General features: G+C 31.4%; 1 protein-coding gene across 2 annotated transcripts in view; it reads right to left on the minus strand.

Annotated features, from left to right (window-relative positions):
* The window catches only part of LOC101889038 (disheveled-associated activator of morphogenesis 1), a 94,390-nt gene that overhangs the window by 47,964 nt on the left and 23,008 nt on the right, over positions 1 to 23,418 (minus strand). Inside the window, exon 1 of one of the 2 annotated variants that reach the window (XM_059121445.1) lies at positions 20,081 to 20,233. The exons of the other annotated variant lie outside the window; for it this stretch is intronic. Within the exon in view, the coding sequence (XP_058977428.1) occupies positions 20,081 to 20,083 (3 nt within the window). The 5' untranslated portion in view covers positions 20,084 to 20,233. Of the gene's footprint in view, positions 1 to 20,080; positions 20,234 to 23,418 lie in introns of those variants that run through there. 2 annotated transcript variants of the gene reach the window in all.

Raw genomic sequence — 23,418 nt, forward strand, 5'->3', positions numbered from 1 at the left:
AAGTTCCTTACCTTCGGAGACTCATGGCAAAATTTGATGTAGAAAATTTTCCCCTTTAACAACAACCCTCAAAAATCATGCTAAGTTATGGAAATTCGGACCCAATTCAACACGGATCCAAAAACCCACAGACACAGTTTTTTGTTATATACCCGACTTTAAACTGTAATTTTATTGGAATGTGTTCCACCTACAAGTTCCATGTCTTCGGAGACCTATGGTGAAATTTGATGTAGAAAACTTTTCCCTTTAACACCATCCCTCAAAAATGATGTTAAGTGATGGGAATTCAAACCCAATTCAAAACGGATCCAAAAGCAACAGAGACAAATTTCTCTATTATGAACCCAATATTCGTACAGATATTTTTGTGGTATGTGTACCACTTACAAGTTCCTTGCCTTCGGAGACTTATGGTGAAATTCGATGTAGAAAATTTTCCCCTTTAACAACAACCTTCAAAAATCATGCTAAGTTATGGAAATTCGGACCCCATTCAAAACGGATCTAAAAACCCACAGACACAGTTTTTTTGTCATATACTCGACTTTGAACTGTAATTTTATTGGAATGTGTTCCACCTACAAGTTCCATGTCTTCGGAGACCTATGGTGAAATTTGATGTAGAAAACTTTCTCCCTTAACACCACCCCTCGAAAATTATGTTAAGTGGTGGAAATTCGAACCCACTTCAAGGAGGATTCAAAAAGCAACAGAGACACATTTCCTTGTAAAGATCCCAATTTTTTTCCCATATTTTATTGTTATGTGTACCACTTACAAGTTCCATGTCTTTGGAGGCTTATAGTGAAATTCAATGTAGAGCACTTTTCCCTTTAACACCACCCCTCAAAAATTAGGTTGAGAGATGGAAATTTGGATCATATTCAAAAAGGATCCCAAAAAACCCATTTTTTTATTGACCCGACTTTAAACTTGTATTTCATAGAAATCTACTCCCTTTGTTCGGAGACTTATAGTAGAATTGGATGGAGAATATTTTTTAAATTGACAAAATTTCTCTAAAATGAAGTATTGGGGGTTTTTGAGACAATATTCCAAAGAGAGCAAAAAGAGTAATTCAATAAATTCAACCAAATAATGGCTTTGATTGATTGGGATATTTCGATAACAAATTTTAATCCCAGAGATTTATTTTCTTCAGAGACATATATTAAAATTTAGTGTGGAATAATTTGTTCATTGATACCATTTTCCTAAAATTGATATTTAGGGACATTTTTGGCCAAATTTAACAAGCAGCTGTAAATTCTCTTTTAAAATGGAAACTACAAATTTTGTTGATATTCAACAATTAGGATTGGAATTTGTTGATAAAAACTGAGGCTATCTAATTTCAATATGAAACGACTAATCCATAAAAATTAAAATTTAATTTCTTAAAAAATTAGAAATTAATTAATAACTAGAAAATTGAACAAAAAATTCCTTTTATATTTAAATTAAATCAATAATGTTTCTGCATACATTTCTGAAACCCGGCTCCTTATTGCACAATAGACTTTCAAACAACTATTCCGTTGAAAACACCTCCATTTAAGACAAAAACAAATTAAATCCAGTTTTAGTTTCACAATCAATTTTAGAACAAACCACCATAAATGGTGGTCCTCTGGCATGCCATAGTTCCCTAACAATTAGACACGAAAGCGAAAGTGTCACTAAACAATTTACGTAAGAATTTATCCATTTAAAACACAGAGACACACACACACACATACATACACCCCAATATACCAAAATGGCTTGAGAATAATATTACAATAAGCTTATGAACATAAGCCTTAAGCTTGAGAAAATCTTGAGAAAACATTGAAAAATGTTTGTATAACAAGTATAGAATAATCGAAACGGAACCCTTATTTATAAGCTTATACTTGAAATTGTAGAATAAGCTTACAAAAATAATATTATAATAAGCTTATTTTTGTAATAGTATAAAATATTATTTTTTTTAGATTTTAATCATTTTTAACGTTTTTTCTTGATGGACATCCCAGTAGTCACTGCCGCATGTGGCCTTGATACCCTGACGCTTTCTTCTCCCTTATTTGAACTTCTGCATCTCTTCCACTAAGACTACACATCTATTGAATTTCTGCAACTTTTTTGATGCTTCCAATCTGAAATGGGATTGGAATAATTTATGTGAAAGATGCCCGGATTTATTATTCATCCATACCTTAAGGGTTCGGTCCATAAATGGGTCCTAAATTCGCGTGATTTTGTTTTTTGCCAAAGAAAATAATTTCTTGCTGACAATTTTCACAAAAAATCAAAACTAATTTGTCAACAAGGGACAGACTTGAGAAATGTTTGTGGAACATAAGTGTTTCTCAAGCATTGTTGAAAAATTATATTTTTATAATATTGTTCTCAAGCTGTATTGTATTTTTGGTATGTTGGGACGAAAAGGACAACAACAAAAACAACAATGTGGCGTTTAATGTACAATTAACTTGGAATATAATTTACATTTTTTATTAAATGTTTACCTTGATCTAAGAGCTGGCCATTAAAACTCAATATCGCCATTATTACAACAACAATAAAAGCGAAAAACAACAACAAAAACAAAAAAGAAGAACAACAAACACAAACAACCTGTTCGTTTATAGAACTACTATACTCCATGTCGAAGATATCAGTCAGTCTAGTCTGTCTAACAATCGGTAGTAGGGGGGAAATACTCGACCCTCACCAACATAGCCCCCAGCCACCAGAAAAACAAAAACCTGGTGGACTCTGTAATTGTTGAAACAAATCTATGCTCATAAATATAATAAATATCATTTGTTAAGTGAAAAAAGTTAAATGTTTCATGTTGGTGTTGTTGTTGCTTCTGACTTCTTAATATGCCAGTAAAATATCACCATAGCGACAGCAATGGCTAAAAGGTAACCTGGGTGAAGTACAAAAACAAAACCGACACCCGCAGACAAAGAATGATTTAATAGTTTTGTTTTACAGTGGAGAGGAAAATATTGAAATTCATAATTTATATTGAGTTTAATTTTTCAAAAGAAATACCAAAACTTAGCAAAGTTTCCCCAGTAACTTGAAAAATCAGTTCAGCAAAGGTTTTCCATAAAACAACTCAATTAAACGAGATTTTCCATGGAAAATCTTAATTCCATAAAACTTTTCTGTAAGAAAAACTCAATTCAGCTAAATTTTTAATTGGAAAATCGCAATTTTTCAATGGGAAAATCGACTCAGTGAATTATTTTTGTGATAAGAAAGTCTAGCAAAAAGCATTTGTTACGAAAATAATAGTGAGCCGATTTGATTCCTAATTTGGGCTCCATAATTTACAGGCAAATACTAAATCTACAGATTTCTTGTCTTTGGTGACTCATAATGAAATTTGATGGAGAATATTTTTTTCTTTAACACCAACTCTCAAAAGTTATGTTTAGTGGTGGAAATTCGGACAAATTCGAAAATGTCAAAAAAAAAAAAAGAAAAGATCGAGATGCCTTTGGTTTTTTATGAACCCGATTTTAGAACTCATATTCTAGGGATATGTGTTCCATATACAAGTGCCTTGTCTGTGGAGACTTATAGTTAAATTCGATGGAGAATATTTTTTCCTTTGACTCCAACTCACAAAAATGGGGTTAGGACGGTTGAATTTGGACCCAACTCAAAAAGGTGACAAAAAATACCCGAGACGCAGTTTTTGTTATGGACCTGATTTTTAAACTCATATTTTATTGATAGGCGTTTCATTTACAAGTTTCTTTTATTTGGAGACCTATAACGAAATTCGGTGCAGAATATTTCTTCCATTAATACCAGTCCCCAAAAATTATGCTTCGTGGGGGAAATTCGGTCGTAATTCGAAAATTTAAAAAAAAAACGAGTTACATTTGGTTTTTTATGAACCCGATTTTAGTACTCATATTCTAGGGATATGTGTTCCATATACAAGTGCCTTGTCTGTGGAGACTCATAGTTAAATTCGATGGAGAATATTTTTTCCTTTGACTCCAACTCACAAAAATGGGGTTAAGACGGTTGAATTTGGACCCAACTCAAAAAGGTCACAAAAAATAATCGTTATGCATTTTTTGTTATGGACCTGATTTTTGAACTCAAATTTTATGGATACGCGTTTCATTTACAAGTTTCTTTTATTTGGAGACCTATGATAAAATTCGGTGCAGAATATTTCTTCCACTAATACCGGCCCTCAAAAATTATGTTTAGTGGGAGAAATTCGGACGTCAGTCGAAAATGAAAAAAAAAAATCGAGATACATTTGGTTTTTTATAGGCCCAATATTAGAACTCATATTTTAGGGATATATGTTCTATATAAAACTTCCTTATCTTTAGAGACTTATAGTAAAATTTGATGGAGAATATTATTTCCTTTGACGTCAACCCTCAAAAATGGGGTTAAGACGGTTGAATTTGGACCCACCTAAAAAAGGTCCAAAAATAATCGAGACGCATTTGTTGTTTTAGACCTGATTTTTGAACTAATATTTTATGAATACGCGTTTCATTTGCAAGTTTATTTTATTTGGAAACCTGTAATAAAATTCGGTGCAGAATATTTCTTCCATTAATACCAGCCCTCAAAAATTATGTTTAGTGGGGGAAATTAGGATCTAATTCGAAAATGTAAAAAAAATTCGAAATGCATTATTAGAACTCATATTTTATGAATATGTTTTCAACTTACAAGTTTCTTGTCTTCCGGAACTGGAAATTCGATGAAGAATATTTCTTTCTTTAATGCCACGTCTCAAAAATTATGTTTAGTGTGAGGAATTCGGACAAAACTCGAAAATGTCAAAAAAAGATCAAAATTTATTTGGTTCTTTACAGACCCAATTTTTGTGATCATATTCTATGGATATATATCCGACATACCGATTTTCTTTTATTTGGAGATTTAGAGTAGAATTTAATGAAGAATATTTTCTCCTTTACCACCATCCCTCAAAAGTTAAGTCAAGTTGGGCAAATTTGGACCCCATTCAAAAAGGTAAAAAACAACTGGGATGCATGTTGTTAATTATTGACCCAAATTTCCAACACATATTCTATGGATAGATGTTCGACATACCGATTTCCATTATTTGGAGACTTTTTGTGAAATTTGATGGAGAATATTTTCTCCTTTAACAATACCCCTAAAATATTTTGTCAAATAGGGGAAATGTGGACCTGATTCTAAAACAATGAAAAAACTATCTGAAAAATACTTTTTTCTTAAAGACTAAATTTTCGTACTGATATTCTATGGTTATATGTTCGACATACCGATTTCCTTTATTTGGAGACTTAAATTAAAATTCGATGGAGAATATTTTCTCCTTTAACAATACCTCTCAAATATTGCGTTAAATAGGGGAAATTTGGATTTGATTCAAAATGATTGTAAAAACTAAGAAAGAAACACTTCTGGGTTTAAGCCCAAACTTTCGTACTCATATTCTATGGATATGTGTATAATTTTTGAGTTTCTTGTATTCGGAGACTTATAGTGAAATTCGATGGAGAATATATCTTTCTTTAACATCTCACCAAAAAAATTATGTTAAGTAAGGAAAATCGGATCGAATTCAAAAGGGTTAAAAAAAACGAATTGCACTTTTTTCTTTATAAACCCAATTTTCCTACTCATATTCTATGGATATGTGTTCGACATACTGATTTCCTTTATTTAGAGACTCATAGTAAGATTCGATGGAAAATATTTTCTCCTTTACCACCACCCCTCAGAAGTTAAGTCAAGTGGGGCAAATTAGGACCCCATTCAAAAAGGTAAAAAACCAACTGGAATGCATGTTGTGCATTATTGACCCAATTTTCCTACACATATTCTATGGATATATGTTCAATATCTCAATTTTCTTAGTTTGGAGACTTATAGTAAATTTCGATGGAGAATATTTTCTCCTTTAACAATACCCTTCAAATATTGTGTTAAATTGAGGAAATAAGGACCTGATTCAAAAATATTTTTAAAAACTAACAGAGAAATATTACGTTGTTATAGACCCAAGTTTCCTACTCATATTTGATGGATATAGGTTCAAAATACCAATTTCCTTAGTTTGGAGACTTATAGTAAATTTCGATGTAGAATATTTTTTCCATTGGACAAATTACTCTAAAATCAGGTATTGTGGGTCTTAATGGGCCCCTAGAACAAGTCATTATGGAAGATTAAAAAATATATATATTTTTAAGAATTTTCCGAACTCTGTGTTCATTTTCCTCCCCAACTGTTTGAAATATTTTTCTACACCTTTTGCCAAATCGTTGGCAAAGTTCTCATGCCTAACCCCTATGCGTGCCTAAAATAAGTGTTCGTGGTGTTTGAACATTAGAAAAATCACAAGAAAAAACAACATCCACTAACTAAACTTAACGTGCTTTTAATAATTTGCTGTTCTGGTGGTTCTGTCTGTCTATCTAGCTCGCATGTATGTATGTCTGTCTGTGGACCTGTAGTGTTCCATGTTTGTTTAGCTATCATGGAACAATTCCACAATTATTGCTTACGGCCTGACTTGTAGTAAATTCTACATTTATTTATTTTTTTTTCTAGCTCTGTGTTTCAGATCACGCTGTTAAAGTTGACAACCAGTTGTTTTGTTTCCATTTTTCTGTGTCATTTCTTGCTGATGGTATTTGTTTTATTTTTGTATTTTTTGTTCGCCTTCATGTCATTTTCATTCCTCCATAATTATTTGTTTTGAAGTTTGTTTGTGTTTTTTTTTTTTCGCTGAAACAAGTGCTATTTAATATTGAGTGTGAGTTTTGTTTTCTTGCAATTTTGTAATTGGCGATTTTCTAGTTAAAGTTTATTTCTCAAGTCTGAAACTTTGTTCCGCATTCTAAGATCGTTTCAAGTTATTTATTAATTTAAGTGTGCATTTTTATATAATTATAGGAGAGCTAAATAAACATAAAAATTATGAGACAAGTTATGAGATCATAAACATAAATGATGTGAGAGAATTGATGTGATTTTCTTGGCTGCAATGGTGATGTCATCAGAGCAGGAAACTATAAAAAATTAATGAAAAAATATGCAGTATAACTGCATTTTAGGGGAGTGGCTCCAAAATATTTCCAAAAAAAAGTTCGTTATAGGTCACCAAACACAAGAAATCGGTACATAATAGATGTCAATAAAAATATGGAAAAATGTAGAGGTTTCCATATACTTGTTTAGAAATTATGAGAAATTGACCCTCCTCACCTCATTTTAGGGGCTAGATGTCAAAGGGAAAAATATTCTACACAAAATTTCACTATAAGTTCCCAAATGAAAGAAATCGGTATATACAATACAAGGCGATAAAAATCGGCTTTAAATGGCTAAATTAACATGAAAATATTCTCAGATTTTTTACTACATTTAATTTAATACTTTTTTCGATTCAGAGACTTTTTAGCCCCTAAAACGTCATATTAGCAGGATGATGTCAAAAGAGAAAATATTCCCCACAAAATTTCACTAGGGGTCACCGACCACAAGAAATTTGAAAAGGAGATTTGTAACAATAAAATATGAGTATCAAAGTTGGCTATTATGAAAAAAATCAATTTTGAACAATTTTCTTCATTTTCTTTTTCATGTCAATAAGTCCCACATTTATTCACGTGAGGGGATTGATGTCAAAGAGGGAAATATTCTCTACAAAATTTCACTATAAGACATGGAACAAAAAAATCGGCATACATAATCCATGACCATAAAATAACAGCCCTAATATGGGCACAAAAATATTCATAAAAATTTTGCTACAATTAAATAAATACTGCTTCCAAATAGAGGCTCATTTAACCCCCAAAACGTCATTTTAGAAGGTTGATGTCAAAGGCGAACATGTTCTCCATGAAATTTCACTAAGGGTCGTCGACCACAAGAAAATTGAAAACAAACTTCTTATCAAAAAAATTTGAGTATCAAACTGTGTATTATAAAAAAAAAGAAATAAATTTGTAAAATTTTCGTCTTTTCGATTTCATGCCTACAAGTCCCACATTTTTTCATGTTAGGGGATTGATGTTAAAGGCGAAAATATTCTACACAAAATTTCACTATAAGTCATGGAACAAAGCAAATCGGTATATATTATCCATGAGCATAAAATAACAGCCCTAAAATGGGTTAGTTTCCAAAATATTCATAAATAAATTTGAAATTTTGAAAATACTAGTTCCAACTAGAGGCTTATTTAACCCCCAAAACGTCATTTTAGGAGGTTGATCTCAAAGGGCAATATGTTCTCCATAAAATTTCACTAAGGGGCATCGACCACAAGAAATTTGAAAGTGAGCTTTATATCAATAAAATATTGGATCGAATCTGGGTATTATAAAAAATAAATAAATTTGGAAAATTTTCGTCTTTTCGATTTCATGCCTACAAGTCCCACATTTTTCCATGTTAGGGGATTGATGTTAAAGGCGAAAATATTCTACACAAAATTTCACTATAAGTCCTCAAATGAAAGAAATCGGTATATACAAAACAAGTCGATAAAAAATCGGCTTTAAAATGGCTAAACTAACATGAAAATATTCTCAGATTTTTAACTACATTTAATACTTTTTCCGATTCAAGGACTTTTTTGCCCCTAAAACATCATATTAGCAGGATGATGTCAAAAGAGAAAATATTCCCCACAAAATTTCACTAGGGGTCACCGACCACAAGAAATTTGAAAAGGAGATTTGTAACAATAAAATATGAGTATCAAAGTTGGCTATTATGAAAAAAATCAATCTTGAACAATTTTCTTCATTTTCTTTTTCATGTCAATAAGTCCCACATTTATTCACGTGAGGGGATTGATGTCAAAGAGGGAAATATTCTCTACAAAATTTCACTATAAGTCATGGAACAAAAGAAATCGGCATACATAATCCATGACCATAAAATAACAGCCCTAATATGGGCACAAAAATATTCATAACAATTTTGCTACAATTAAATAAATACTGCTTCCAAATAGAGGCTCATTTAACCCCCAAAACGTCATTTTAGAAGGTTGATCTCAAAGGTGAAATTGTTCTCCATGAAATTTCACTAAGGGTCATCGACCACAAGAAAACTGAAAACAAACTTCTTATCCAAAAAATATGAGTATCAAATCTGGGTATTTCAAAATAAATAAAAAAATTGTAAAATTTTCATTTTTCAATTTCATGACAATAAGTCCCACATTTGTTCATGTTAGGGGGTTGATGTCAAAGGCGAAAATATTCTCCACAAAATTTCAATATAAGCCATGGAACAAAGGAAATCTGTAAATATAATCCATGACCATAAAATATCAGCCCTTAAATGGGTATATCATCACAAAAATATTAATAAAAAATTGGCATAATTAAATAAATACTGCCTCCAAATGGAGGCCCATTTAACCACCAAAACGTCATTTTAGAAGGTTGATGTCAAAGGTAAATATGTTCTCCATAAAATTTCACTATGGGTCGTCGACCACAAGAAAATTGAAAACAAACTTCTTATCAAAAAAATTTGAGTATCAAATCTGGGTATTATAAAAAAAAATAAATAAATTTGGAAAATTTTCGATTTTTCCGATCTCATGCCAATAAGTCCCACATTTTTTTACGTTAGGGGGTTGATGTCAAAGGAGAAAATATTCTAAACAAAATTTCACTATAAGCCATGGAACAAAAGAAATCGGTAAATATAATCCATGACCATAAAATATCAGCCCTAAAATGGGTATATCATCACAAAAATATTAATGAAAATTTGCTACAATTAAATAAATGATGGTTCCAATTGTAAGCCCATCGCACCCCCAAAACGTAATTTTAGAAGGTTGATGTCAAAAGTGAACATGTTCTCCATGAAATTTCACTAAGGGTCATCGACCACAAGAAAACTGAAAACAAATGTTTGTTAGAAAATAACTAAATTGATTGAGGTTGCCATTTTGACCGTCTTCTTAATTTTTGACAATTTCTCCCCGAATCCTTGATTTTCGTGACTTAATGTCAAGGGAAAAACTATTCTCCATCAAATTTTACTATAAGTCTCCAAACAAAATGAAACTGAAGATTTTATAAATCTCAGCCAAACATCAGTGCCAAATATGGGTATCAAAAAAAAAAAAAAATCGTTGACTTTTGAACATTTTCCTACTTTTTAAAACTTCCATTGAATTCTCCCACAAATCATTATTTTCGAGAGTGGTTATCAAAGGAAGAAATATTCTCCATGAAATTTCAATATGGGTCTCCAAATACAAGAAATCGAAAAATATGATATATATTGCTAAATCCTCCAAGGATATATTTTGTAAAATATTAAATATCTTTATTTTTTGATTTTTGGAAAATTTTCCAATTTTTTTTACGACAACTTCATTAATTTTTTCCCAAACACCAGGCATAAATTGAAATAAAAAAATACCAAAATAAATGGCAATAAAATAAAATATGGTTAGCTTTATGTCACGTTTTTCTCGTCTCGCTTATACTTGTTTTTCGGACGCCAGATTTCAATGACTTGCAGTGACCCTCATCAATAATAGTGGAAAATGCCACAGAAAACGACAAAAAGATGTTCAACTTTTCAGAAAAAAATGCCATAGCTACAGGTATATGGAATCTGTATTGGAAGTAAATTTTTTTTTTATGAAAACTTGAATTTTTACCAACAAAAAAAAATGCATTTTTTTTTTTTTTTTTTAACAAATATAATACCAAGTGACTCTGACACTCACATTTGATTATGGCAGGCATAAACTTTACACACACCTCAAATTCAAACCATGAAAACAAAAAATCAAATAAAAAACGGAAACCAAACCATAACGCCTATAACAAATAGACAACATCTTGTTGGGCATTTGGATACTGCCACACCACACCACGGCTGGCACACCACACATATTTATCGATTTGACTCGATCGCCGTACAAATAAATGGGTATTGTCTCACTCTCCACGAAAACTCCAAGTTTATATTGAAAACCAAAAAAAATATTTATTTGCCTGGCTACCACAGACATTTACAATTAGTTTTTTGAAGGGGGTGGGGAGATGTTGAACATTTGTAATTTATTTAAATTCAAATTTTATTTTAATTTCACTTTCATTTTCAAAGCCAAAGACAAACGACAACACCACTGGGATGATCATCATCGGCACATTGATATGTTTTTGGGAGGGGGTATACTCACACACACACTTTTTCGTATAAAACGAGGGTGAAATGATAAGTTACCTGGCTCAACCTGCCATCACGTTCCGAAATAAAAATGTGTGGGGGTGACATAAACTTTCGTCTCGGCTTTCTTTAGAAGCCATGGGAATTTTTTTATTTTTTTAAAGGTTTTTTGTAAATTATTTTGTAATCATTTGAAACGTGACTCCAGTTTAGAAAAAAATATTAAATAATAAAATTTAACGGCAATTACAATATGGGAATAATAATTTTCTTAGGCAATAATTAAATCTCTCTGGAACTTTTTTTATGGAGAGAAAGCAAAGAAATTAAGAAATGTTTGGTAAATAAAACACCAAAATTGGTGTTACAATTTCTTCAATAAAAATTATAGCTACAAATTTCTTTTGTTGGGAGACTTATGGTGAAATTAGGTGTAGAATATTTTCTCCTCTAACAATTTTCCCCTAAAATGGAAATTTATGGGACATTCAGACGCATGTTTGAAAAAAACTCAAAAATACGAAAAAATATAATTAAATTTCTATACCCACTTTAGAGCCTTCGTTTCCTTTATTTATATTAAAGCTACATATTACTTTTGTTTGGAGACTTATGGTGAAATTTGATGGAGAATATTTTATTTATTGGCATCATAAGTCTAAAATGAAAACTTTTGGGAAATATAGGCACAATTTGGAAAAATTGCACAATAGTCAATAATAATGTTCTCTTTAGTGGTATGTCCAAGATCAAGGAGATATTTCCATGAAATATATTATAGCTACAGATTTCTTTTGTTCGGAGACTTAAGGTGAAATTCTATGGAGAATATTTTCTTCATTGACATCATACGTCTAAAATGACAACTTATGGGAAATATAGGCACAATTTGGAAAATGTGCACAATAGTTAATAAGAATGTTCCCTTTAGTTGTAATTTCAAGTTCCCGCTTGATTTATATTATAGCTATAGATTTCTTTTGTTCGGAGACTTGTAGTGAAATTTTATGGAGAATATTTTCTCCATTTACATTATATGTCTAAAATGAAAATTTATGGGAAATATTGGCACAACTTTGAAAAAGAACAAAATTATCAATAATAATGTTCTCTTTATTTGTATAGCCAAGTTGAGGCCAATATTTTTACGATATTCCTTGTAGCTACAAATTTTTCTTATTTGGGGGCTTATAGTGAATTTTAATGGAGACTATTTTCTCTTTTGGCATTTTTCCTCTAAAGTTGAAATTTATGGGAAATATAGGTACAATTTAGGAAAAGCGAAAAATTATCAGTAAAAATGCTCTCTTTCTTTGTACAGCCAAATTCAAACTTATATTTCTATAATAAATATTATGACCACAAATTTCTTTTGTTTGGAGACTTTTAGTGAAATTTAATGGAGATTATTTTCACTTTTGACTTTTTTCCTCTAAAATGAAAATTAGTGGAAAATATCGGCACATCTTGGGAAGAGAACACTATTATAAATATTAATGTTCTTTTTAATTGTATATCCAATTTTAAGCAAATATTTCTATGATGTATATTATAGCTAGAGATTTATGTTGTTTGGAGACTTATGATGAAATTTAATGGAGGGTATTTTCTTCTTTGGGATTTTTTCTCTAGAATGAGAATTTATGGAAAATATTGACAACATTTTAAAAAAAAGTTCAAAAATATAATGTTCACTTTATTTGTATAGCAAAGTTGGAGCTGATATTTCTTGATAAACATTATAGCTAGAGATTTCTGTTGTTTGGAGACTTAGAGTGAAATTTAATGGAGAATAATTTCTCCTTTGACAGTTTTCTCAAAAAATGAAAAATAGTGGGAAATTTCGACTCAAATTGGGAAAAATATAAAAGATCATTCGAAAAATTGTCTTGAGGTGTTATTAGAAATTGAAGCCTATATTTCCATGAAACAAATTAATGCTATAGATTTCTTTTGTTTGGAGACTTATGCTGAAATTTGATGTAGAATATTTTCTCCATTAGGAAAAATACCCCAAAATAAAGTTTTGATACAAATATTGGGGTCACATAAAAAGCTATCGTAAATAAAGCCAACAAATATTAAATTTTTTAAACAGCCAAAATCGAGCTGATTTTTCTTAGGATCTATGATATATACCGATTTCTTTCGTCTGGAGACCCTCAGTAGAATTCTATGGAGAACACTTATTTCTTTTATACAACCTCTCTAAAGGGTAACATTACTGGACATTTTGACTTCATTTCTAAAATTAACTTCTTTAATCTTATATTTATATGCGCTTATTGAAACCGATATTTTATTGTTATATATTGTAACTACCGATTTCTTGTGTATGAGGACCCTTAGTGGATTTCAATGTAGAATACAACCTCCATTAACAAAATTCCGCTAAACTGAAATTTTGAGGGAGATATTGGAGTCTAATCAAAAATTTGCGGTAAATGAATCACAAAAAATATTAAATTTTTGATGCAACCAAATTGAGCTGATTTTTCTTTGGTATATATGATATATACCAATTTCTTGTGTTCGGAGACTCATAGTGAAATTCGATGAAGAATAGTTTTTCCTTTAATACCATCTCTCTACTGTAAATAGTTATAGGTCTTTTTGAACCCTTATCAAAAACAGAAAAACCCACAAAATTTTTCTTAAACATATCCACATTGTAACTGATATTTTATTACGATATATTATGTCTACCGATTTCTGATGTGTGGGGACCCATAGTGAAATTTGATGTAGATTATTTCCTGCTTTAACAAATTTCTGATTTAATAACGTTTTGAGGGGATATTGGGGCCAAATTAAAAACTTGCGGAAAATTAAGCTAAAAATATTACTTTCTTTATATATCTGAATTTGAGGCGATTTTTCTTAGGTATATATGGTATATACCGATTTCTTGTGTTCAAGAACTCATAGTGAAATTCCATGGAGAATATTTTGTTCCTTTATGTCGACTCTGTAGATTGTAATATTACCGGTTTTTGGACCCCATATCCAAAATCAGTTTCATGAGTCTAATATTAACATAGCGACAGATTGAAAGCGTTATTTTATTATTATGTATTATATATACCGATTTCCGGTGTGTGGCAACCCATAGTGAAATTTGATGAGGAATATTTCCTCCATTAACAAAATTCTTCTAAAGTAAAGTTTTGAAGGAGATATTCGGGTCGAATCCAAAACTTTCGGCAAATGAAGCTAAAAATATTATTTTTGTTATATATAAGAATTTAAGCCGGTTTTTCTTTAGTATATATATTATATACAAATTTCTTGTGTTTGGGGACCCATAGTGAAATTTGATGGAGAATATTTTTTCCTTTTATGCTATCTGTCTAAATCGTAATATTACCGGTCATTTGGACCCTATTTCGAAAATTAACCTCATTAATCTTACATCGTGAATTTTACTATACCCAGATTGAAAGCAACATTTTATTACTATATATTATATTTATCGATTTCTGGTGTGTGAGGACCCTTAATGAATTTCGATGAGGAATATTTGTTCCATTAACAAAATTCCGCTAGACTAAATTTTTGTGGGAGATATTGGGCTCAAATCATGAATTGTCGCAAAATTAACCAAAAAAAAAATGTTATTCCTAATATATCCACATTTCAGATGATTTTTTTTTGGGTTATATGCTATATACCGATTTATCATGTTTGAAACCTTATGGTGAAATTTGATGCAGAATACTTTCTTCCTTTATAGCAACTCTCCAAAGTGATTATTTATAGGTGATTTTGACATCAAATCAAAAAAGAAATTAAAAAATTAACCATAAAATTCTCTTTTGAATATACCCAATTCGAGGCCCATATTTCATTACTATATATCACATCTATGAAATTCTTGTATGTGGAGACCCATGATCGATTTTGATGTAGAAGATTTTTCCCTTTGACACCATCTCAATATTGTAAAGTGCTGTGCTGCATTTGGGCGCCACTTTGAAATATTATTTTCATTACCCAACTGTTTATTCCCAACCCGTTTCTGTTGTTGTTGCTGTTTGATTCGATATGTTGTAAATAAATTTGTAATCTCCAGCATCCCATCCGGTCACCAAGTGTAGTATTTTTTTCTATTTTTCATTTCTTTTGTTTTTATTTACAGCAGTCAAGAAAAAATAAAATAATTTTTCTTTTTTTTGTAGATGTTGAAAAGATCATCGTTATGGAAGCGATCCCCTTCCCCCCTTCCCACTGACCCCATGTAAGAGTCATTAGTTTGGTTAATATGTTTTAAGTTGTGCTGGGGGGATAACCTATGGTGTCTATACAATTCCGTTTGTCTGTCTGTCTGCCGGTTTGGCCATTTGTCTCTATGAGAAGGCAATGATGATTTTTGATAACACCCCAAAAGAAAGTGAAAACTTGTTGCTAGTCATTTGCAAGATTGGTGGTTTTGGTGTGTGTGTGTGTGTATGTGTTTTTTGGAAATGGAAATTTCTTTTAATCTCTTGAATATTCATAAGCAAGCCAAGAAAAAGTTATCGTTTTCCCAAAAAAAAAAGAAAAAAATAATAAAATTTTTGGAGAAAAACTAAAAAAACTTGACAAACGTTATCGGCCCCCCCATTTGTCATGTGAGGTTAGGCGAGGTCAGTTAAATGCCAAGGCCTGGCTTTGAACATATTCTGCTATCTGCAAATGACTCAACCTTTGAAAAAGTTTTCGACTTAATTGACTGATGGTATTTGGCATCTCTGTGTGTTTTGGTAGGAATTTGAAATCGAAGTTGGGATTTTTTTGCAAAGAAGAAGATCCAACTAATGAGAATTGGCGGCTAAGAGAAATTGAAGTTTTAGGCCATCATTAATTTAAATAAAAGGTTATTTAACCTTTTTGTTAAGATGCCATAGAAAGGCAATGAAGAGGGAATGGAGGAGGTTTACAAAATTTGAAATATTTGGCAAAATTCAATTGTTATTATGGGAAACCCTGCAGCCTGTTGAAGAGGTGAAGGTACATCGAATTGAGCACGGATTTTTTAAGGCCTAAGGCTTTTCAAATTTGTAAAGATATTTATTGAAAATAGGTCTTTAAATATTTTATGGGCCAACTTTAAACTTTTCTTTTTGAATTAACTTCGCACACCCATATTTATTTAATTTTTTTTATCATTTATTTTTATATTTTTTATATATTTTTTATTTATTTATTATTTACTTATATATTATTATTATTATATATTTTTCATTTATAATTTATTAAGTATATTTTTTATTATTTATTTTTTTATTTTTATTTGTTTATTTTATAAATCCCCTTTGCTCTCTCCACCAATTACCGGGAGCACACATAAATTTCTCTCTCTCACTCTCTCTGAATTTTCTCTCTCTCTCTCTCGTAAAAACAGAAAACCACTTTCAATTTCGTATGACATCGAGTGTATCGAAGATTGTTTCACTTTCAATTTCATTTGCCACCAAAACCAAACAAATTTTGAGTTAAATGCCACCAAAACCAACAACAGCAGCAGCAGCAACAACAAATGCCACTTAAAACGTTTTTTTATTGTCATTGTCAGACGCAAGTGTTTTTGGTGGTCAGCCTTTGAAGTCTTTCATTGCTTCTTTATGATGTGTATCGTTGTTGGTGTTGTTGTTGTTTTCACCACTTAAATCTATGCAGCCGAATTGTTCAAGTGGTAACTTTTATCTGAGCAGGGATATCACTTCAGATCATGTGTTTTGTTTATGGTTATTATTGTGTTGACGATGATGATGCCGTTCGTCCGGCTGCCGTTTTCACCTACCGGCAGTCAGACAAGCAGCCATCCATTGTCAAAGTTAATCATTGACAAAAGCGTAATTATATACATTTTGTTATCAGGGAGTGAGAGGGAAGAAATCTTCTGAAAAATTAAAAGAAATTTAACCGATAACTTTTCTATAGAGAAAAGGTTCATTCGATGTTTTCGTATAGAAAAAAGTTCATGGACATGAACTGTTTTCGTATAGAAAAAAGTTCATGGGCATGAACTGTTTCCGTATAGAAAAAAGTTCATGGGCATGAACTGTTTTCGTATAGAAAAAAGTTCATGGGCATGAACTGTTTTCGTATAGAAAAAAGTTCATGGGCATGAACTGTTTTCGTATAGAAAAAAGTTCATGGGCATGAACTGTTTTCGTATAGAAAAAAGTTCATGGGCATGAACTGTTTTCGTATAGAAAAAAGTTCATGGGCATGAACTGTTTTCGTATAGAAAAAAGTTCATGGGCATGAACTGTTTTCGTATAGAAAAAAGTTCATGGGCATGAACTGTTTTCGTATAGAAAAAAGTTCATGGGCATGAACTGTTTTCGTATAGAAAAAAGTTCATGGGCATGAACTGTTTTCGTATAGAAAAAAGTTCATGGGCATGAACTGTTTTCGTATAGAAAAAAGTTCATGGGCATGAACTGTTTTCGTATAGAAAAAAGTTCATGGGCATGAACTGTTTTCGTATAGAAAAAAGTTCATGGGCATGAACTGTTTTCGTATAGAAAAAAGTTAATGGGCATGAACTGTTTTCGTATAGAAAAAAGTTCATGCGACATGAACTGTTTTCGTATAGAAAAAAGTTCATGGGCATGAACTGTTTTCGTATAGAAAAAGTTCATGCGACATGAACTGTTTTCGTATAGAAAAAAGTTCATGCGACATGAACTGTTTTCGTATAGAAAAAAGTTCATGCGACATGAACTGTTTTCGTATAGAAAAAAGTTCATGCGACATGAACTGTTTTCGTATAGAAAAAGTTCATGCGACATGAACTGTTTTCGTATAGAAAAAAGTTCATGCGACATGAACTGTTTTCGTATAGAAAAAAGTTCATGCGACATGAACTGTTTTCGTATAGAAAAAGTTCATGCGACATGAACTGTTTTCGTATAGAAAAAAGTTCATGCGACATGAACTGTTTTCGTATAGAAAAAAGTTCATGCGACATGAACTGTTTTCGTATAGAAAAAAGTTCATGCGACATGAACTGTTTTCGTATAGAAAAAAGTTCATGCGACATGAACTGTTTTCGTATAGAAAAAAGTTCATGCGACATGAACTGTTTTCGTATAGAAAAAAGTTCATGCGACATGAACTGTTTTCGTATAGAAAAAGTTCATGCGACATGAACTGTTTTCGTATAGAAAAAAGTTCATGCGACATGAACTGTTTTCGTATAGAAAAAAGTTCATGCGACATGAACTGTTTTCGTATAGAAAAAAGTTCATGGACATGAACTGTTTTCGTATAGAAAAAAGTTCATGGACATGAACTGTTTTCGTATAGAAAAAAGTTCATGGGCATGAACTGTTTTCGTATAGAAAAAAGTTCATGGGCATGAACTGTTTTCGTATAGAAAAAAGTTCATGGGCATGAACTGTTTTCGTATAGAAAAGAGTTCATTGAATGAACTTTTTCGTATAGAAAAGAGTTCATGGACATGAACTGTTTTCGTATCGAAAACAGTTCATGCCCATGAACATTTTTCTATACGAAAACAGTTCATGTCCATGAACTTTTTTCTATACGAAAACAGTTCATGTCCATGAACTTTTTTCTATACGAAAACAGTTCATGTCCATGAACTTTTTTCTATACGAAAACAGTTCATGTCCATGAACTTTTTTCTATACGAAAACAGTTCATGTCCATGAACTTTTTTCTATACGAAAACAGTTCATGTCCATGAACTTTTTTCTATACGAAAACAGTTCATGTCCATGAACTTTTTCTATACGAAAACAGTTCATGTCCATGAACTTTTTTCTATACGAAAACAGTTCATGTCCATGAACTTTTTTCTATACGAAAACAGTTCATGTCCATGAACTTTTTTCTATACGAAAACAGTTCATGTCCATGAACTTTTTTCTATACGAAAACAGTTCATGTCCATGAACTTTTTTTCTATACGAAAACAGTTCATGTCCATGAACTTTTTTCTATACGAAAAAGTTCATGTCCATGAACTTTTTTCTATACGAAAAAGTTCATTCAATGAACTTTTTTCTATACGAAAAAGTTCATTCAATGAACTTTTTTCTATACGAAAAAGTTCATTCAATGAACTTTTTTCTATACGAAAAAGTTCATTCAATGAACTTTTTTCTATACGAAAAAGTTCATTCAATGAACTTTTTTCTATACGAAAAAGTTCATTCAATGAACTTTTTTCTATACGAAAAAGTTCATTCAATGAACTTTTTTCTATACGAAAAAGTTCATTCAATGAACTTTTTTCTATACGAAAAAGTTCATTCAATGAACTTTTTTCTATACGAAAAAGTTCATTCAATGAACTTTTTTCTATACGAAAAAGTTCATTCAATGAACTTTTTTCTATACGAAAAAGTTCATTCAATGAACTTTTTCTATACGAAAAAGTTCATTCAATGAACTTTTTTCTATACGAAAAAGTTCATTCAATGAACTTTTTTCTATACGAAAAAGTTCATTCAATGAACTTTTTTCTATACGAAAAGTTCATTCAATGAACTTTTTTCTATACGAAATAGTTCATTGAATGAACTTTTTTCTATACGAAATAGTTCAGCCAATGAATTTTTTTCTGTACGAAGAAAAGTTCATTCAATGAACTCTTTTCGTATAGAAAAAAGTTCAGTGAATGAACTTTTTCGTACAGAAAAAAGTTCATTGAATGAACTTTTTCGTACAGAAAAAAGTTCATTCGAAGAACTTTTCTGTGGGGAAAGATTCTTTTTGGTACTTTTTTGTTAAAAAAATTTATTCGACGAATTTTTTGGAAGAAATTTTTTCGTTTAAAGCACTTTCCTTTAGGAAAAAATAGGTTCTATGAATTTTATTCTAATTTATTTTAAAAATGGCAAAACCCTCCCATTTTACTAACCATTTTATTTTTTCAAATCGATTTTAAATTATTCCAAATATTTTGTTTTTCACATCTTTTTACTTTCACTTCACGATGTTGGTTATCCGAATCACGCACCAATTTTTCGCATTTGTTATTTCGAATTCCAGCCGACTACTATCTGGCCGGGCTTTTAGCAAAACATTTTGTTGCTGTTTCTTCTTAGAAAAAAATGTAAGGTTTTGAAAAATAAATAAATATCTTTTAAGATATAAACATTTGTAAATTTATTCTTATCAGAAGCGGCGGACGGAGCGTAGCGACGCTCGCTGGTGATAGCAACACTTGTGTCAACAAAAATAAATTTTATTTAAAAAAAAAACCCGAAACGTAGGAGAGTGGGAGCAAAATAAAAAAGAAAAGAAAACAATGTTAAATTTGTTTGGACAATTTCAAGATCATTTAGAGAAAATGCTGCGACAGTGGGGCCTCCGAAGGCAGGCTGGAAGAGATTTTTAGAAAAATTCTTTACAAGGTGGAGGTTCTTATTTTGGGAGGGTTGGGTACCCGTGGGGCTAGGATACCCAATTCTTGCGATGATTTTTTTCTTACAATTCCCTACCCTCCTCCTTTCAGAGTATCTAGTAATTTTAACATTCCCTACATTTTTGAGAAGTATTTCTCCCATCTTACGATCCATTGGCGGTAGGCCCCACAGTTCCTCTGCCAATATTTTATTTATTTTTTTTTTTCAAATAAATAGGTCATCTGGAAATCAAATTCGCAGAGATAAAAAAATCTTGTGGTTATAATTTTTAATGATTTTTCTTGAAACCTGCTCTCATCGGTTTACTGAACGGCCTTGTCTTCAATTTTCTATTCAAAATCTCACGATAAGCCGCTCAGCCAACTGTGGCGACGCTAAGACAATTTTACAGTTATTAATGGAAAATTTGCAAACTTTGCACATTTAATTTGTCATATTTATGGTGAGTTGTGTTTCTCTCTCTTTTTTTTTTTGGTTAATTAAAAGTCATAAACAAATATTTTGTGATTTTTGAATGGCAAATGAGTGGCATGCAAAAGCCCTCCCCGCACCAACAGCACCCAGAGCAAAGAGGAGCTCTAAGGTGTCAACTTGCGTTAAAATGGAAACTCAAAATAAAACTTGAATCATTTTTTATGCGTCTTAAAATGGCTTGCGGGAAAAAAATTATTTTTGGCAATAAATGGCCACAATTGATACAGTTGCCAAAAAATAATAAATAAATACAAAAAACTCGGCTACTAATTAACCTTGAGCAAGTTTCAAATGTATGGCAAATTGTAATTGCATTTATCCAAAAAAAAAAAATTATAAAAAATAAAAAATATTTTTTTGAGTACCCAAAGAAATGATAAATAATGCCATATATTTTTTTAAGGCAAGTGAATGGGAGGAATGATAAAAAGTATTTATCATTCCCTGTAAAAAATGACAACAACAGCAAAAAATTAAAATAGGAGTAGAGCAAGGTCGTTGGAAATCATGTCAAGATTGTTACAATGATTACACAAATTTCATTCAATGAACTGTTTTCGTATAGGAAAAAAGTTCATGGACATGAACTGTTTTCGTATCGGAAAAAAGTTCATGGACATGAACTGTTTTCGTATCGGAAAAAAGTTCATGGGCATGAACTGTTGTCGTATAGAAAAAAGTTCATGAACATGAACTGTTTTCGTATCGGAAAAAAGTTCATGGGCATGAACTGTTTTCGTATCAGAAAAAAGTTCATGGGCATGAACTGTTTTCGTATCAGAAAAAAGTTCATGGACATGAACTGTTTTCGTATAGAAAAAAGTACATCGTCGATGAACTGTTTTCGTATCAGAAAAAAGTTCATGCGGCATGAACTGTTTTCGTATCAGAAAAAAGTTCATGCGGCATGAACTGTTTTCGTATCAGAAAAAAGTTCATGGGCATGAACTGTTTTCGTATAGAAAAAAGTACATCGTCGATGAACTGTTTTCGTATCAGAAAAAAGTTCATGCGGCATGAACTGTTTTCGTATCAGAAAAAAGTTCATGCGGCATGAACTGTTTTCGTATCAGAAAAAAGTTCATGGGCATGAACTGTTTTCGTATAGGAAAAAAGTTCATAAACATGAACTGTTTTCGTATCGAAAAAAAGTTCATGGGCATGAACTGTTTTCGTATCGAAAAAAAAGTTCATGGATATGAACTGTTTTCGTATCGAAAAAAAAGTTCATGGATATGAACTGTTTTCGTATAGAAAAAAGTTCAGGGATATGAACTGTTTTCGTATAGAAAAAAGTTCATGCGGCATGAACTGTTTTCGTATAGAAAAAAGTTAATGCGGCATGAACTGTTTTCGTATAGAAAAAAGTTCATGCGGCATGAACTGTTTTTGTATAGAATAAAGTTCATTCGGAATGAACTGTTTTCGTATGAGAAAAAAGTTCATGGAACATGAACTGTTTTCGTATAGAAAAAAGTTCATGCGGCATGAACTGTTTTCGTATCAGAAAAAAGTTCATGCGGCATGAACTGTTTTCGTATCAGAAAAAAGTTCATGCGGCATGAACTGTTTTCGTATCAGAAAAAAGTTCATGCGGCATGAACTGTTTTCGTATCAGAAAAAAGTTCATGCGGCATGAACTGTTTTCGTATCAGAAAAAAGTTCATGCGGCATGAACTGTTTTCGTATCAGAAAAAAGTTCATGCGGCATGAACTGTTTTCGTATAGAAAAAAGTTCATGCGGCATGATCTGTTTTCGTATCGGAAAAAGTTCATGCGGCATGAACTGTTTTCGTATAGAAAAAAGTCCATCATCGGTGAACTGTTTTCGTATAGAAAAAAGTCCATCATCGGTGAACTGTTTTCGTATTGAAAAAAGTCCATCGTCGATGAACTGTTTTCGTATCGAAAAAAGTCCATCGTCGATGCAATGTTTTCGTATAGAAAAAAGTCCATCGTCGATGCAATGTTTTCGTATAGAAAAAAGTCCATCGTCAATGAAAAGAGTTTTTCATCGTTGATGAACTTTTTTCGTATGGAAAAAAGTCCTTCGTCGATAAAAAGAGAAAAGTTTATGCTATGAACTTTTTCGTATTGGAAAATGTTCTTTCATTATTAAAAATAAATTTATTTCAGATCCATTTACATTACCCACAAAGAGCCATTTCGAGAGCACAAACATACCTGCAAAAAATTATGAAAAAAATTTTATTAATTTTTTTTGTTGAATATTTCAAAGCTAAAAATTATTAGTCATTGCTCATTCCGAAAATTAAGGAAATAGCGAGACAGGTGTTCATTTGTGGGGGAATTTTTTTTTGTGAAATGGATTTGACATTTTCTGCCATTAGACGAA

The sequence above is a fragment of the Musca domestica genome, unplaced genomic scaffold, assembly GCF_030504385.1.
Source record: "Musca domestica strain aabys unplaced genomic scaffold, Musca_domestica.polishedcontigs.V.1.1 196, whole genome shotgun sequence".
In the NCBI taxonomy this organism is placed as follows: domain Eukaryota; kingdom Metazoa; phylum Arthropoda; class Insecta; order Diptera; family Muscidae; genus Musca; species Musca domestica.